Source organism: Schistocerca nitens, chromosome 8 (genome assembly GCF_023898315.1).
Source record: "Schistocerca nitens isolate TAMUIC-IGC-003100 chromosome 8, iqSchNite1.1, whole genome shotgun sequence".
NCBI lineage: Eukaryota > Metazoa > Arthropoda > Insecta > Orthoptera > Acrididae > Schistocerca > Schistocerca nitens.
In genome coordinates this window covers 424,358,149-424,376,354 of record NC_064621.1, presented here as the reverse complement: position 1 = coordinate 424,376,354, position 18,206 = coordinate 424,358,149, and the positions used below count along the sequence as shown (strand labels likewise).

Genomic DNA, 18,206 nt, shown 5'->3' with positions numbered 1-18,206 from the left:
TCTTTTATGTATTTACTTATGTCATAATTCCTGTAACGCTGTTGTATATGTTATTTTGATTCTTTTGTAAAGCCTGTACTACAAATGTTATCTGTATTGTTATGTTCTTTAATGATGTATTTTGTACCTTTGTAATTGTATTCTTATGTTATAAAATTGTAATTGACACCAGGTCATCAAATTAAGTAACTTGTAAGTTCCATTTCACTGCACACGTTTCTGTTGGTCATAGTATATGGACAATATGTGAGAAGTAGGGACTGTTAGTGTTGGCACGTGTGTTAATAATGCAGCAAGGGACTGGTTAACAGCATTGCTGGTTCTCAGGACAATTCAAAAACTACGTGAGTGCACAAGAGGTGGTTTATGGACTTGCTATATTCTCCGCAAGACTCTTCGATGGCGATTGTGCACCTGCACAGTTGCAACAGATGGCTGCTGGCCATCTCTACAAGGACTGCAGTGGGTCTGCGCCTCTGGTGGCCCACCAGGACCGTAATCTCTACAAGGACTACAGTGGGTCTGCGTCTTTGCTGACTCACCAGTACCTTTATTTCTACAAGGACTGCAGTGGGTCTGCGCCTCTGGTGGCCCACCAATACCGTAATCTCTACCAGGACTACAGTGGGTCTGCTCTGTGATGACCTACCCACCAATACTCTTCAAAATTTCGACTGACTCCGTTGTGGGTTTACTCTGTTGTGGCCCATTACCTGTCTGCATGTAGAGTCAGCACTGTCTTTTCGTTGGAAGGACAACAATACTTCTTCAATACTGCATGGAAATCCACTACTTCCGTGTGCATTTTCTTTTACTACTCAGACTTTGAGAAAAAGACTGATATTTTACTGTGATGAACGATTAGGACTGTCTTTATGGACTGTGAGAAAATTTTAGCTTTTGACCAACATTGTATCAATAAGTGTGTGCATTTGATTTCTTTGTTATTGTAATTATGAAAAGTTTTTTCAAATCTGTATTGGGCACTGCCTAAACCAATTTGTAAAATTTTTTGTGGGGAGCATGGGGGCTATGTAAGTAGGCTGTTTAGGTTATTTTATTGGTAACGCCACCTCTGTATAGAAAATCACTGGCTGTGCAGTGTGCAGTCTGTGGCTGCTTTGCATTGTTGTAATACTCGCCATTGTAGTGTTAGGCAGCTGGCTGTGAACAGCGCATAGCGTTGGGCAGTTGGAGGTGAGCCGCCAGCAGTAGTGGATGTGGGGAGAGAGATGGCGGAGTTTTGAAATTTGTCATGAACTGCTATATATATTATGATTACTGAGGTAAATACATTGTTTGTTCTCTATCAAAATCTTTCATTTGCTAACTATGCCTATCAGTAGTTAGTGCCTTCAGTATTTTGAATCTTTTATTTAGCTGGCAGTAGTGGCGCTCGCTGTATTGCAGTAGCTTGAGTAGCGAAGATTTTTGTGAGGTAAGTGATTTGTGAAAGGTATAGTTTAATGTTAGTCAGGGCCCATTCTTTTGTAGGGATTATTGAAAGTCAGATTGCGTTGCGCTAACAAAATATTGTGTGTCAGTATAAGCACAGTCCTGTAAAATTATTAAAAGGGGATGTTTCACATTCTAGCAGGATAATGCGACCCCACAAGTCCAGAATTGCCACTGCGTGGCTACAGATGCACTGTCCTGAGTTTAAAAAACTTCCGATGGCCACCAAAGTCCACTGACAAGAACGTTATTGAGTGTATCTGGAATGCTTTGGAACGTGATGCTCAAAAGAGACCTCCATCCTGTCGTAACCTTACGGATTTATGGACAGCCCAGCAGGATTAATGATGTCACTTCCCTCCTACACTACTTCAGACGATTTTCGAGCCCATGCCACATCGTGTTGCGGAACTTCTGCGTGTTGAAGGGGGCGCTAAGCGTATTACGCAGGTGTACCAGTTTCTTTGGCTCTTCAGTGTAGGATGGCAGCGAAACATCGTAGATATTGTAATGCGTTATTACGGAACCGATTTACTCTGAAAAAAAAACATTAGTTCCCGTTTTGGCCACCAGTTGCTAACATGGCACTGTGAATACAGGAAAGGCGTACAGAATGTTTCCATGTGCACTCGATTAGGAACAGGACGTGGGCAGAACAGCTGAAACACATGAGAAAGGCATAGTGTTGATTTTATAAATAAACCGCTGTTTGTTCACTATGAGCACCGGAAACGTCGACGGGAAGGTACACCCACAAAACGAGGATATCAACAGTTGCTCGCAGCACTTCCTGTGAAATCTCAGCAACGCATTGCTGTATACTGGCCTACAGATCAGCCGGAAATCGAACGTGTCGCTTGTAAACGCGTCCTTTTACATATCCCCTGAGCCAAACGTACATAGATTCAGAAGAGGTGACCGTGCTAGTCACGCTTCTGTAAAACCTATGGAGATAATACGTTCGTGGAAGTTTGCATTTAGCAGATCTTTTACAGGACGCGTGACATGAAGTGATGCCCCATCTTGAGTGAGAACAGCGGTTTCCATGTAGTTGCTCTCTTACAAAGCAGGGTTCACATACTATACAAGGAGGTGCCGATAATGTGCAGGTGACACGGCAGCCAGTGGGTTTATTCTCTTCACAAAAGAGTGGATCTACATTAAAGATTCTGGTGAAATCGCAGCACGCGGTCACACACGGTGAGTGTAATTGCTCTTCGCGCACAACAGCACCCGAAATTCGGCAGTTCTTTGTATTCACTGTAGCCTGGAGCGTAAAAATGCCTGTCAGTAAACTGAATATTGCCCGGCCTCATGTCATCAACTTCGATCCGTCCCAGAAACCGAAGAGCAAATTCAGAACGTTGCTGCGAATCATGAGGTTTCAGTTCCTGCACTGTCTTGATCTTGTACAGGCAAGGGTGTAAAATAGACCACAAAACTACCCGTACCGTTGGCCATGAGATGGACAATTCTCGTGACACTACACGAGAGCTAACACTATCCGGTATACGTGATGTATGGACAGTTACAGCAACAACAACCTCGCGTATAACTTCAACCAAGACAGGACGCCCTCCTCATTCAGGAGTCACACTGAACTCACCTATGTTGCCGAATTTCGTTATCACCTTCTTTAAGCCATCCAATGACATCTGACGGACAACGAATTTTGGAAACAAAGTTCCGAGCTTTTCAGCTATTCATATGTTCACCTGAAGATGTGGCTCTTACTACCACGAAACCGGTAGTGATCCAATAATAGAGGACTAAAAACAGCTAAAGCGCTTTATTAATAACCAAGATGAATACCCAAAACAGCTTGGCAACTCAGACTTCTCAGCCGACGATGCACTCTCAATGTAGTTTTGTGTTTGCTGCCGTTCTCATAAGACAGTTTCACTAAGTGTGCACAATTTCTCTTCTCGATACCCACGCTGTTCAGCACATGTTATGGCTTGTCAAATGACATCACACCGTCATACAAACAGAGTACAGCGCCAGGTTTGCGTCTGGTGGCCAAAACTGGAAACAATTATTCTAGCGTGAATCGGTTTCGCATTACCGTATTTGCACAACCGTTAGAGGCCATACGATAGCTACAGCCCACACTGAATCCCTGTGAGTACCTGCGCTTTAATTATAGCCAGTCCCTATTACCCTAACTCAACGAATATCAAACTGAAGGGCCAGAGGAACTGGTATATGTATGCGTATTCAAATACAGAGATATGTAAACAGGCAGAATACGGCGCTGCGGTCGGCAACGCCTATGTAAGACAAAAAGTGTATGGTGCAGTTGTTATATCGGTTTCTGCTGGTACGATGGTAGGTTATCAAGATTTAAGTGAGTTTGGTGTTAGAGTCGGCCCACGATCAATGGGACATAGCATCTCCGAGGCAGCGATGAAGTCGGAATTTTCCAGTAGAAGCATTTCACGAGTGTATCGTGAATACCAGGAATCAGGTAAAACATCAAATCTCAGACATAGCTGCGGAAAAAGATCGTGCAAGAACGTGACCAACGATGATTGAAGACAATCATTCAAAATGGTTCAAATGGCTCTGAGCACTATGGGGCTTAACATCTGAGGTCATCAGTCCCCTAGACTTAGAACTACTTAAACCTAACTAACCTAAGGACATCACACACATCCATGCCCGAGGCAGGATTCGAACCTGCGACCGTAGCTGTCGCGCGGTTCCGGACTGAAGCGCCTAGAGCCGCTCGGCCACCGCGGCCGGCGACAATCGTTCAACGTGACAGAAGTGCCACCCTTCCGCAAATTGCTGCAGATTCCAGTGCTGGCCTATCAGCAAGCTGCAGCATGGGAGCCATTCAACGCGAACATCATCAATATGGGCTTTCAGAGCCGAAGGACCACTCATGTGCCCTTGATGACTGCACTACACAAAACTTTACGCCTCCCTGGACGCCTCAACACCGACATTCGACTGTTGATGACTGGGAACATGTTGCCTGATTGGAGGGTCTCGTTTCAAATTATGTCGAGCGGATGGACGTGTACTGGTAAGGAGACAACCACGTGATTCTATGGACCCTGCATGTCATCATGGGACTGTTCAAGCTGGTGAGGCTGTATAATAGTGTGGGGCTTGTACAGTTGGAGTGATACAGGATTCTTTATACGTCTAGATACGACTCTGCTAGGTGGCATGTATGTAAGCATGCTGTCTGAGCTCCTGCAACCATTCAGGTACACTGTGCATTCCGACTGACTTGGGCCATTCCAGCTGGAGAATGCCACACCCCACATATCCAGAATTGCTACAGAATGACTCGACGAATACTCTCCTGAGTTTTAACACTTTAAATGGCCACCAGACTTCCGAGACATGAACATTATTGAGCATATCTGCGATGTCTTGCAACGTGCTATTCAGAAGAGATCTCTACTCCCTCGCATTCTTACGGATTTATAGATATTCATGGACATTCAGCCCTGCAGAATTCATTGTGTCAGTTCCCTCCAGCACTACTTCAGACATTAGGCGAAACCATGTCAAGTCGTGTGGCGGAACTTCTGCGTGCTCGCGTGTGCCGTACACGATATTATTCAGGTGTACCAGTTTCTTTGGCTCTTCAGTGTAGTTTGACGTTGAAATCATTACACGGGATATGTAAAGGTTGGAACAACTACAGACCCTAGAAATTCTAAATCTGACTTTCATTTTCATTTTTGAATAGCAGACATTATCTTCATGCAAATGAGTACAAGAGTTAAGGTACAAGTAGAAGAATTCTAGTAAAGTGTACATAAAATAAATACAGCGGGATGTGGAATGGTTGCAACGAGCTGTGTGGAGACAGATCGCCTGCGATTCAGTCTGCCTGCCGACCTACCTGGAGGGTACTCGACGTAGTCGACGGTGGTGTAGTAGGCGAAGGGGACGGCGGACACGAAGGCGATCATCCAGAGCACGGCGATGATGCCGAGCGCGCTGTGAAGGCCCTTCATCGTGTACGAGTAGATGGGGTAGCAGATGGCCAGGTAGCGCTCCAGGCTGAACGCCACGATCGTCAGCACCGACACGTACGACGACCTGCAGAGAGCATCGCGCCTCTTCAGTTCACTTACTTAATTACTTATACTAGGCTAATCTAAGGAGTCGCTTACGCTGAACTGTTCATTCTTCATATTTTACCTTGCATGTTCTATTACCATCTTATGATAAGATTTTTCACATCAGTTATGGAACCTAAGTCTTACAGTTTTACAGCAACAATGGAAACCTTAATAGATAGAATATATACACATTTAGTTTCATTTTCCATGTGATAAAGTATACTCCTACATGAAGACAAGTCGTAGTTTAACGTTTTTACCAAATATATCGAAAAGTTCTTGGGCGTTTTACTCTAAATAATTACATTATACCCTCATAAAAGTTCAGAAGGACATTTCTAAAAATATACAGTATAAAAAATATACACTAGTGGCAAAAATCGTAACAAAAAACTAATTAATATAGAGTAATGAAACTTCAGGAATATATTTGTCTGAGTGACATGTGCAAGTGGTTAGAACTGCAAGGTCGCAGGTTAATTTAAGTGAAAAATAAGACATTGCAGATGTGAAATGCTTCTACATTAAAAACCGACGTAACCGCCAGAATTTTGAATTCAAGCTCTCAAATGTGTATCCATTGTACGAATTTAAAAAAACATTTTTGGAACAGCTATAAATTTTTTTTTAAAAAAGTTTTCTTTTTAAAACTCAGTGTTGATCACACCATAAAAGAACATAGGCGACCGGTTTCGGTCATATCACATGACCATCATAGGACCTGTAATTTAAATTAGAAAGTAATAGAAACCTAACTAGATTGACAATAAAATATGACAAAATGCTTATAAGGATAAAATACAATACGACTTGTTATATGGATGGTATCCTTCGAAGATGGTAGGTGGAGCACTCTTCTCAGCTGCTGTCATGTCAACTGGTGCCAGCAAGTGACGGGTATACGTTTAAATACGAAGATGCTCCGCCTACCTCTTCTCCCTCTACCTCACGTCAACCAGTCAGTGTAAAACGGTTTCACATAATCGTCACAACGTAAAAAAAACAAAGCACAATAATAACATAAAAGTAGTTATGTATAAAATATCTCTTTACAACCGTGGAACTACTATTGTATGAACACGTATGTATTTTGTTCAGAAAATCATAGGACCCAGTTGTATCCATGACAGAAATGTACCTTAGAAGAGTACGTAAATATTTATATCACAATCTTAAACTTCTAACTGGAAATATTACGAAATATGACTCCATTTACAATAAATCAGTTTTATGACATTTTAAAAAGTGTATGTATTTAATGGCACCCTGCAGCTGATCATTCAGTTATTACATATATCACCAGTGGCAAATAAAGTTAATATAAGACTGACAAACTGAATCTAGCATAGGCGTATACTTGCAGTCGAGTCACAACTCACATATCGATATGATGCCGCAATGCCAAAGACCTTCACAACATCGTTGACTTTGAAACAATTGTGGTAGTACCACCTTAGCCCATAGAGGGCACACTGAGTATACATGGTCTGTACAGTTATTTTAAAGATTTTAATTGATATTTTATGCAATATTTTAGTAGTTCCATGGTAATAAAGAGATATTTTACACATAACTATTTTCATGTTATTATTGTACTTTGTTTTTTTACGTTTTGACGATTATGTGAACCCGTTTTACACTGATTTGTTGACGTGATGTAGAGGGAGAAGAGGTAGGCGGAGCATCTTCGTATTTAAGAGTATGCCCGTCACTTGCTGGCACCAGTTGACATCACAGCAGTTGAGAAGAGTGCTCCACCTACCATCTTCGAAGGATACCATCCATATAACAAGTCGTATTGTATTTTATCCTTATAAGCATTTTGTCATATTTTATTGTCAATCTAGTTAGGTTTCTATTACTTTCTAATTTAAATTACAGGTCCTATGATGGTCATGTGATATGACCGAAACCGGTCGCCTATGTTCTTGTAGCTTATGTGGCGCGATCAAGACTGAAATTTATAAAGAAAAATCTTGTAAGACTATATCCATTGTGTTGTACAGGTGCCAGATGTCAGTTTATGGGATGCAGTTTCATCCCTGTTGCACTTCGTCGGTCAATACAGAAACGGTTAATTCTCTTTGTAGATAACGCTGGAGTTCTCGTCCAATTACGCCCCGTATGTGCTCCACTGGAGGCAGATCTGGTGACTGAGCGCTCTTAAGTGTCGACACACTGTAGAGCATGTTAAGTTACAACAGCGGTATATGGTGAGCCTTATCTTGTTGGAATCTGGTCATGAATGGCAGCACAAGTGGTCGAGTTTCCAGACTGATGTACTAATTTGCGCTCTCGCTGTCATTCGACATCGCACCACAGACCATAACTTCAGGTGTAGGTCCAGTGTGTCTAACATGCTGAAAGATTGGTATCAGGACCTCAATTAGCCTCCTCATAGTCAACACCCACCATCACTGGCATTGGGCCACAGCCGTCTTCCACCAGAAAACACAACACACCAACAAACCGCATTCTTATGTGCTATCGCTTGACACCACTGAAGTCGCAAGCGACGATAGTTTCCAGTCAGCCGAAAGCATGCTTCGTTGCGTCTCTCTCAGAACTGTCCTTGAATTAATCGATGTCTAACAGTTCGTAGTGTCACGCTGGTGCCAAACGCTGCTCGTATTGGTGCTGAAAATTCAGCACGATGGGCTAGAGCTACACGCCTAACTGGATGGTCTTCCCTCTCGGTAGTGTCACGTAGCTGTCCAGAGCCCTGTCTTCCGCTGACCGTACATTTGTGTTGTCACCGCTGTCAGCAATCACATACGATGGCAACATTCCTGCCAGGTATTCTTCTAATATTGCAGAACGAACATCCAGCTTGTCGTAGCCCTATTACGCGACCTCGACCAAACTCAGTGAGGAGTTGATATGGCCCCTTTGTCATCTTAAAGGCATTCTTGAGTATTAACAACTCACCACGTCCAGTCTCAAACGTAACAAACGATCGCGACCTTCACTGCGTGTCTTTAAATAAAGCCAGATTTGCATCCTCATAATGCGCCAATGCCGAACAGACGCGATCTTTCAAGTGTTGAAACATGCCTACCAACTTTCGTTTCTATTGCACAATTCCATCTTGGTGTTACGACTTTTCTTAAAAAAAAAAAAGATTCAAATGGCTCTGAGCACTATGGGACTCAACATCTGAAGTCATCAGTCCCCTAAAACTTAGTACTACTTAAACGTAACTCACCTAAGGACATCACACACATCCATGCCCGAGGCAGAATTCGAACCTGCGACCGTAGCGGTCGCGCTGTTCCAGACTGAAGCGCCTAGAACCGCTCGTCCACACCGGCCGGCCGAGTTTCCTTCTGTCAACGTACATGTAGGCTGTATGAAGATGAAATGTTCTTAAGAAAACCTCGAAAATTTGTTTACTGATTACTTTTAGTTTTCAAATGATACTCTTAGATCATTCTTATAGGCGTAGGATAGATATTTTTTATGTGTGTAGAATATGAAAATATCTATAATAAACAGCCAGCCAGAACATTATGCTGAACAACCTACTATCGATATAAACCCGTTCAGGGGATAGCAGCGTCACCTGGCAAGGGAAGACTGCTAGTCCATGACGCACGGTGCATGTAGTACCAGTGAGCGAGCTGTCCGTGATTAGAATGGGGATGGCTCGCCATCTGTCTGCAGATGGTGATGGCCCAGAGGCTCGACACGAGCATTTAGGAAACGGTACGACTGGGCGGGTGTTCTATAAGAACTGAGTCTTCAACACGTGGCGGAACCAAGGTGAAAGCAAGTCCAGTCCTTGTGAGGTTATGCGGCGACCCCCCATACAGATGCAGGACGCCGAAGGCTGTGCAGACTGATAAAAAGGGACAGAGGGTGATCTGTGGCGGACCTAACATAAAACTTTAATGTTGTGCAGAGTGCAAGTATATCTGAACACTCCTAACGACTGGCCTTCGCTGCCAACAACCCGTGCATGTTCCAGTGTTAACACCACGACTGCGGCTACTACGACTGATATGGGCATGTAACCATCGGCACTGGACGTTGGCGCATTGGAAGAGCGTTGTATGGTCTGATGAATCCCGATACCTTGCTAATCATGCCCATCGGAGGGCGCGAGTCTGTGGTGTTTCGGGGGAACCGCTGCTTGACGTACTGAGAGACGGAGACAAGCAGGCGGCGGCTTCATCATGCGCTGGCGAGCATTCACGTGGGAATCCATGGGTCTAGTGGGCCTCGTGCAGGGCATCGTCACGGCCAAGCGGAATGGTACACTGGTTCCAGAACCATGTGCACAGCTTCGTGACGATCATGTTTTCCGATAGCAGTGGCATTTTTCTACAAGATAATGTACTATGTCACAAGGCCACGGGTGTGAGGGTGGGGTTCGAAGGACATAGTGGAGAGATCCAGTTGATGTGCTGACCGCCCAATTCGCTGGATATTAACCCCATCGAATACATCTGGGAAGTGACTGAAGATGGCGTCAGTGTTCATCGTCCTCCTCCCTGGAATGTACGGGAATTCGTTCACTTGGATATGCAGATGTGGTCCCGAATCCCTTATGCGACATACCAAGACCTCATTGCTCCCATGCAAATATAGTTCGCCGCCGGTTTTATCTAATAAACATGTAGAAGAACATGGACTAGATATTTTGCTACTGAACAATGTACGGGTTCTATTTTAAAACTAACTGCGAGAAAAAAGGTGTACGTGCGGAAAATGACAACAGTTTTGTGATTCCTTTTCTTTCTAGCAGTCAGTTTTAACTTCGATATCAGCCACTGGACAATACTCTTCCTCGTTATATACCACTTTAAATAAACTTTATCGATTAGTAATGTGATGTTTCGTGTTATTCCTCTCAGTCTGTTCAAACAGAAAACAGAGAAGTTGTGATTGTGACTTATCGGCTTATGATCAGAATGCTATTGTGGAATTGGAATCGTCCACACTTTGTAATACTACATTTTTTCACGTTAAAAACATCCAAAATACTGTCACTGGAACAACTATTCTCACGGTTCCAGCAGCTGGAGAGGCTGCACTATCTTACGCCTTATGCCAACGATCACACCCGATTTACCCATTCATTTGAAGTGACTTCCGTTCCCAATGTAGGTTTTGTTTTTACAATACCAATAGACAGGACTGAAAGTCAAAGAAAGGAGGAAAAAGCAAATAGAGAGTGATGGGAGAGGGAATGAACGTATGGAGGGGAAGGAAGGAATGAACAGAGAGAGAGGATGGAGGACATTAACAGAGAGAGGATGAAGGAGGTGGAGGACGAGAACGGAAGGAGGAGGACGTGGTTAAGGAGAGGGGGGAGTAGAGAGTAGGACATACATCCAATTCCCATCCACATTTAGCAATTGGCGGGTTCGTTAGTAGATTCGTAAACATAAATTTCAGGGGTATAATTCAAACTTCGTGCCGTACCTACTGTGGACATGAGAGATGTGATGTGAGGGAAGAATATGACTAATGATGCTGACACTAAAGATGATGATGAGTATGGTGACAGAATTTACTCATACTGAGTACATAAAAGCATTACTTGGGAAAAAACTTTCAATATCCAAAATGGCATAAATAAGTCTTTACTACTGACAACCCGTTTCTACAGTAGTAACTGTCACTTTCTGATCCGTAACATATAGCATATAGATTGCCTATATCTCCTATTATGGTGTATGGAAAACTATTTGGGAAAAAAAATTGTTTGACGTTAAAAGCACTGTACATTTACATACCTTCAATAAATTTTTTTCACAAAACGTGTTCCATTGTGACTTATTACCTCATACCATGTTGTCATTATGGTGCATAAAATGCGGCATAGGCCTGTCAAAAGTAAAATCATGTATAGTTAAAAAGCACCTTTTGTACCTGAGCATGTTCTCATATGTAGAACCCACAGAGGCCTGTTAATCCTTGAAACACTCAGTATAATGTCCATTTGTATGTCTCTTTAATTTGCGTGAAATGTTACATACGTCATTGATCCACTTTAGCCGAAGTGTACGATACAACTGCATGAGAGTGAGACCAACTCATGGCGTCTAGATAGTCAAACATGGTAGATGGTTCTTAAGTAGGTATCGTGTTACATTTAAAATTACGAATATTTGTGAATGGTCCTTAACATTGTAACTGTTCCAAAACTGTACTGTATTTGGACTTTTGAAGGATATTTTGGAAACGTGAAAAATTCTCGTGTACAAAATATGACAGATACTGTAGCCATAATTAAACAACCTTCAGCCTATCGCGAGTACGTCCTACTTTTAACATCGATTCCTTTTGTCTCAATGAATGACGACAGCATCACGTCTGTCTCCGGATAAACTTCCCTTATCTTCGTGACAAAATGAATTAACAATCGCTGTCCTGTCATCTAGAAGTATGGAAAATTTCAGTATAATACATTTATGACACCATACTTTCCACACGCCATAACCGTTACGTTTGAACGTAGGACGTATCAGGCGCTGGGTTACAGCGCATTTTAACACAACTGTATCATAGGTGCCAGGCTCTTTCGAGATTCCGTCTCCATGGTCGAGTAGGCTTCTAAAATACCGCTGAATCAAAAATGTACTAAGAAACAGCTCCCACCCCAGTCAATTTGGATGAGCGGCAATGTGTTTTTGACCGTAGTAGCCATCATTTGTCTTTGTCCGCAAATCGTCGTCTAGTGTTAACGTCGTTGCCTCTGAGTCACGGGGTCTCGGGTTAGATTAGTGGCTGGGTCGGAGATTTATCCGATCAGGGACTTGCGTTGTCATCATCATCATCATCGATGAACAAGCCGCCTAAATGGCGTCAAATACGAAGACTTGTGCTAGGCAAACGAAGACTCCCAGGTGTCAGGCCAATAACGCCATTTAATGATTTCATTTCATCGTGTTTATTGCTTGTTATAGCTGATACTCGGGGTAGAGAACATTTAATCACTCTCTAGCTCGGGTCGAGTAACAGCAATCGGTAAGAACCTCTGTCAGTTTGAATCAATCTTTGCCTTGAGACAGAGAAGCAATAAATAAGGAGTACTCTTAGGTATTTTTAGCCGCTAAGGGACTGTTTGCCCCAAGCGCTACAGCTATTTTCGTCGCGATGTGCTAGAATTGCGACTTCGGTTTATCTGTTGACTGTGAATGGCTGTAACGCATGTGCGTATAGTGTCGTGTCATCTTAGCGTTATACAGTAAGAGAAGAGAAAGGTGAAAACTGGCGCTGGCACACAGCCTTGTCCTCTTGAATATCGCCAAAGCGGCCACCGAGCTTAATGTGCCCTTCCAACCGACGCGTCACCCTCAAGGGCGTCACACGCCCCAACTCCTTGAACCTCTTTTAAGAGACTTGAAATTTAAGACACAGGTGAAAGATCTGGCGATCCGGAAGATTGCGATACCACCTTTCCTCCCCTTTACCGAAAAAAATTCTTCACCGTCAAGTTTCGAACCGTCTACTTTCGGGACTAAAATCAGCCCACAGGTATGAATTAGCGACCTCGTCCGTGGAGTATTCTGCCACAGATACAGCACATCTCTTCTCAACCAGTAGCACTGTACGCAGAGGTTTGCATGTGCATGACACGTGATTGCTTAGACGGTATAAAATGGAGCACTGGGCATATCTGACATCGACGCATATGTTTAGCAAGACAATGCAGTATTCTTTTCCTCCCAAAAATGTTTCAGAAGGATAAGATAAATATTCCACTGGCGTGAATGTTCTCATTGTCCCCTACGCCTACCGGCTCTACCACAGACCATCCCACATCAGCCCATTTCAGTGCACTGTAACAGCCATGGGGCGAGATGTGTGCTTCTCGGACACAATGTGACCATAGTGGCAGTTACGCTGCCACTCTTAATGGTGTCTCCTCATTACCTTCGGCATACCGTAGAGCCCATGCCACGCCGAAAACCACCGTCATCGGTAATTATGAAACAGACTTTCGAAAATGTATTGTACATGCTGGCAGGGACGTGTCTCTAATACAGTTCCATTTGAGCGTGGTAATGTCTATCTTAATTCTCAGCATTATCTAGCATCACATCTCAAATGCTTCTATTTCCCTATTCCTCGATTTTTCTACAGTCCATGATTAATGTTCATACAATTATGTGGTCTAGACCTACCTTCTTAGGCATTTATTGCTCAAGGTAAGGCCTATGTTAGACATTTCCTTGTGGAGTGACGTCATTGTCTGTCCTAATCTGCTTTTTTCTTTTTTTGATATCCTCATTGTTCATCTGTGCAAAATGTTCAGATGTGTGTGAAATCTTATGAGACTTAACTGCTAAGGTCGTCAGTCCCAAAGCTTACACACTACTTAACCTGAATTATCCTAAGGACAACACACACACCCATGCCCGAGGGAGGACTCGAACCTCCGACGGGTCCAGCCGCAAAGTCTATGAGTGCAGCGCCATAGTATTCATCTGTCATTTGTTATTTTAGATCCCTGGTAGCAGAATCTTATCAATTTTTTTCTGCTGCCACCTTTCGCTTTAGCTCCCCTCCACTCTGTATTCCATTCTTTTACTGAACAAGTCAATAATTTTTTATTTCTCCATGGATTCTTCGCACGTAAATGCCCCTCTGAAATGTCCCTCACCTATACACATCACTTCAAGTTCTGTGACTGCCCGTCGTATGCCTTTCCAATCGTCTTGAGCCGAAATGTGTACAATGCAGTATCTACTGCCGCTGATAACTTCAAACGCACATCAACATTCCTTAATATATCAGTATCCAGCCGCCTAACATAAGTGACTTCAGGCGATCCCCAAGGTAGTGTTATAGGCCCTTTGCTGTTCCTTATCTATATAAACGATTTGGGAGACAAGCTGAGCAGCCGTCTTCGATTGTTCGTAGATGACGCTGTCGTTTATCGACTAATAAAGTTATCAGAAGATCAAAACAAACTGCAAAGCGATTTAGAAAAACTATCTGAATGGTGCGAAAAGTGGCAGTGGACCCTAAATAACGAAAAGTGTGAGGTCAACCACATGAGTGCTGAAAGGAACTCGTTAAACTTCGGTTGCACGATAAATCAGTCTAATCTAAAAGCCGTAAATTCAACTAAATACCTAGGTATTACAATTACGAACAACTTAAATTGGAAAGAACACATAGAAAATGTTGTGGAGAAGGCTAACCAAAGGCTGCGTTTTATTGGCAGGACACTTAGAAAATCTAACAGACCTACTAAGGAGACTGCCTACACTACGCTTGTCCATCCTCTTTTAGAAAACTGCTGCGCGGTGTGGGATACTTACCAGGTAAGACTGACGGAGTACATCGGAAAAGTTCAAAGAAAGGCAGCACGTTTTGTATTATCGCAAAATATGGGAGAGAGTGTCACAGAAATGACGCAGGATTTGAGCTGGAAATCATTAAAAGAAATGCGTTTTTCGTTGCGACGGAATCTTCTCACGAAATTCCAATCACCAACTTTCTTCTCCGAAGGCGAAAATACTTTGTTGACACCGACCTACAAAGGGCGGAGGGATCACCACGATAAAATATGGGAAATCGGAGCTCGTACGGAAAGATATAGGTGTTCATTCTTTCCGCGCTCTGTACAAGGTGGAATAATAGAGAATTGTGAAGGTGGTTCGATGAAGACTCTGGCAGGCACTTAAATGTGATTTTCTTTTTTGTACATTTGTTGCGTCTTCTGAGAGTTCTGCCCGTAAAACACGGTCTTTGATTTGCCTTCCCCACAACATTCCCTATGTGTACTTTTAAATTTAAGTTGATTGCAACGGTAATTCGTAGGTATTTTGTTGAATTTACGGCCTTTAGATTTGACTACTTTATCGTGTATCCGAAGTTCAACGGATTTCTTTTAGGACTCATGTGGATGACCTCACACATTTCATTACATAGGGTCAATTGCCAATTTTTGTACCATACGGATATCTTTTCTAAATAGTTTTACAATTTATTTTGATCTTCTGCTGATTTTACTAGGCGATAAGCTACAGCATCATCTGCAAACAACATAAAATGGCTGCTCAGATTGTCTCCTAAATCGTTTATACAGATGAGAAACAGCAGAGGCGCTTTAACACTACCTTAGAAATCTGATGCTTTATCTTAATCTGTGTTAGCAGTACAATCTAGTATCTGATTTCGAAATCTCTGTCTCCTCACATTATAAACTATCTTGCATCATTCCATTTGTAGAAGACTGCGGTGCGGTGCTGTCGTTTACAGAGCAAACACGCCAGCCTGCGGCTACCAAATTGTAACTTCGCAAACAGACGAGAAATGTGGAAGAGAATTTTCGAAATGCTTAATTAACAGAGAGCCAAAGTAACTTGTGGGATATAAATTAACGGTGATATTGTAATTTGATTCTGCATGTCTTCTTCATTGTAGCGGGAAACTAAAGAGGACTGAGGTCACCACAAGAGGCGAATCTCAAGTCTAATGCAGTGACTAAAAAGACATTGCATCAAAACTGCAGAAATCGCCATGCGATGTACGACGTCCAACGTTAGCTTCCGTTGTGTGTGTGTGTGTGTGGGGGGGGGGGGGGGGGGTGCATACCATGTTGCACATCAAACTGAACAGGAACTAGTATAAAAGAGTTCTTCTTTTGTGAAATACCTAATAATATGAATTCAATATTCGTGGAGCATTGAGCACAAACTTATGACTGCGGACCAAGTGAAACATGTGGTATATGTCGACGAGTTATGTTTGAACTGTTTTCTAAAACAAGAGGATTTTATGAATAGATATCGTCGATGAGGGGAACAAGTAAGACTGTTTCCTCTAACTGTAAAGTGCCGTGGGGGCTCTGTAATGGATTGGCTTACACTTCGTGCTTTCAGTGGAGGATATTGTCTCATTCAAAATAAGGGTAACTGATGAAACAGTAAAAAAATAAAAATAATGCATCTTCCAAGTCGTTAATAGTATCACTCGCAAGCATATGTATTTCTGTAGCTGGTTTAACGAATAAAACAATAAAATTACATATCTCTCCACGACTCCACAGTTGCTGTTTCTTTTTCTAATTTTTTTTCTGTATATGGAAAAACTGTTAAGAGGACATTACGCTTACGCAGTTCCTCTCAATGCATTGCGACAAATGTCATAAAATAGCATTGACTACCTTTTAAAAACAAATTCCGTTTGGAAAGTGGAGGTATGTATGGTTAGATGTAAGTTTTCTCAACGCATGTATACTGAGTAATAAGGAATGGTACAATTTTCATCCACTTGCGAATTGCTCCCCCTCTTATCTTCCTTGCAATTTACTGCAACTGAAATTATTGCCGGGCTTTAGGAATCCCTATCATTTTCTGCTATCGATTCGTATTTTCGCATAACTCTACAATCTATTCGATTCACTATTATTTTGTTCCAGTCCTCTATCATTACCAGAAATTTAATTCATTTGCAAACTGAGCTACCCGTTGAATATTTACATTCACTTTCTGTATCTATTCATTTTCTGCTTGTGATTTTGGCACGTGTACTTGAAGAATATTTGTCGGAACCGGTTTGCTGTGGGTTCTGACGAGAACAGCACTACCACCTATACGTTTACAGTAAATCACTCACTGCCATACTTCTCTACTCATAAGGCATCCTCCTCTCGTTATTCCATTTTCCGCTACTTTTGATGTTAGCTTATATTTATCTCACCATAAACTTCATCCAAATACCATTTCTCCTCACTGACTCTGACGATGTGGAGATGGGGCCTTCGCACTTCCCTCTCCAGATTTTATAGGTTTCCTATGAGATTCAGACTTCTTTTATCCCACGCTGAGAATCTTAGAATAGCGTTGTCCTTTTTATTTTTCAATATTTTTGTCCTGGTCCCCTGGCTCTAAGCCTACCTTCCCGAAGACCCAATTGGAGCGACTAATCTGTAATTTGGTTTTCTTAGAAGTGAATGACTTCGCACTTTTTGAATTACAGGTCACACATTATACTGCTGTAAGATAGTGGTTTCCACTGCCTTCTGCATGCTCATACTATTGTACATCGATGGGCTTTTCTGATTCCTCTGTTCTTAGGCAAAAGCTGTCACAATAAATGTGAGTTACAAAACGCTGTTGCCAACTATCACTCAAGAGATTCCTTACTGAACACGCCTTAACTCCAATAGTTAATTCTTACCATACAATTTTACGTGTATTCTTTGGTATTTTTCATAAAACCCGTAGGTTGCTGTTCTTATGCAGAGTGTAACTGACAAACTATCACGGTAATTTACTCACAAACAGAATAAGAAGTTATTGTAATTATTGTAATTATGTATCTCAGTTTATTTTCTGTATGCGTTCATTGTATATTAAATGTGAAAAATACGCAAAAGCAAAACGCATCTGCATGCCACACTAAATTATTTCTTACATGAATTGTAGAGATACTCTCCTGATTACGTTGTAATTGTGAGGGTCATAGATAATATCATCTGTGAGATATTGATTGTAAGAGGTGAACCATTTCTATTAGTTCCATGCTGTTCCGGCGTGAACCCTCCTTACAATTCCTTATGGCGACGTATGATTGAAGTTGTTTTTTGAACCCCCGACACAAGACGCAAGACGCCTTGAAACCGTATCACAGACAAGAAAGCCAGGGCTTCATCTGCTTATCGGAGATTCACCTCACATGTAAATACCCACGGGTGGT

At 42.3% G+C, this 18,206-nt stretch overlaps 1 protein-coding gene across 1 annotated transcript in view; it reads right to left on the bottom strand.

Annotated features, from left to right (window-relative positions):
• LOC126198962 (neuropeptides capa receptor-like) overlaps nt 1-18,206 on the bottom strand; it is a gene marked incomplete at its 3' end in the record, with an annotated part of 1,187,493 nt that overhangs the window by 118,483 nt on the left and 1,050,804 nt on the right. The window contains exon 4 of the mRNA XM_049935612.1: nt 5,321-5,520. Coding sequence (XP_049791569.1) covers nt 5,321-5,520 — 200 coding nt within the window. The remainder of the gene's footprint in view (nt 1-5,320; nt 5,521-18,206) is intronic.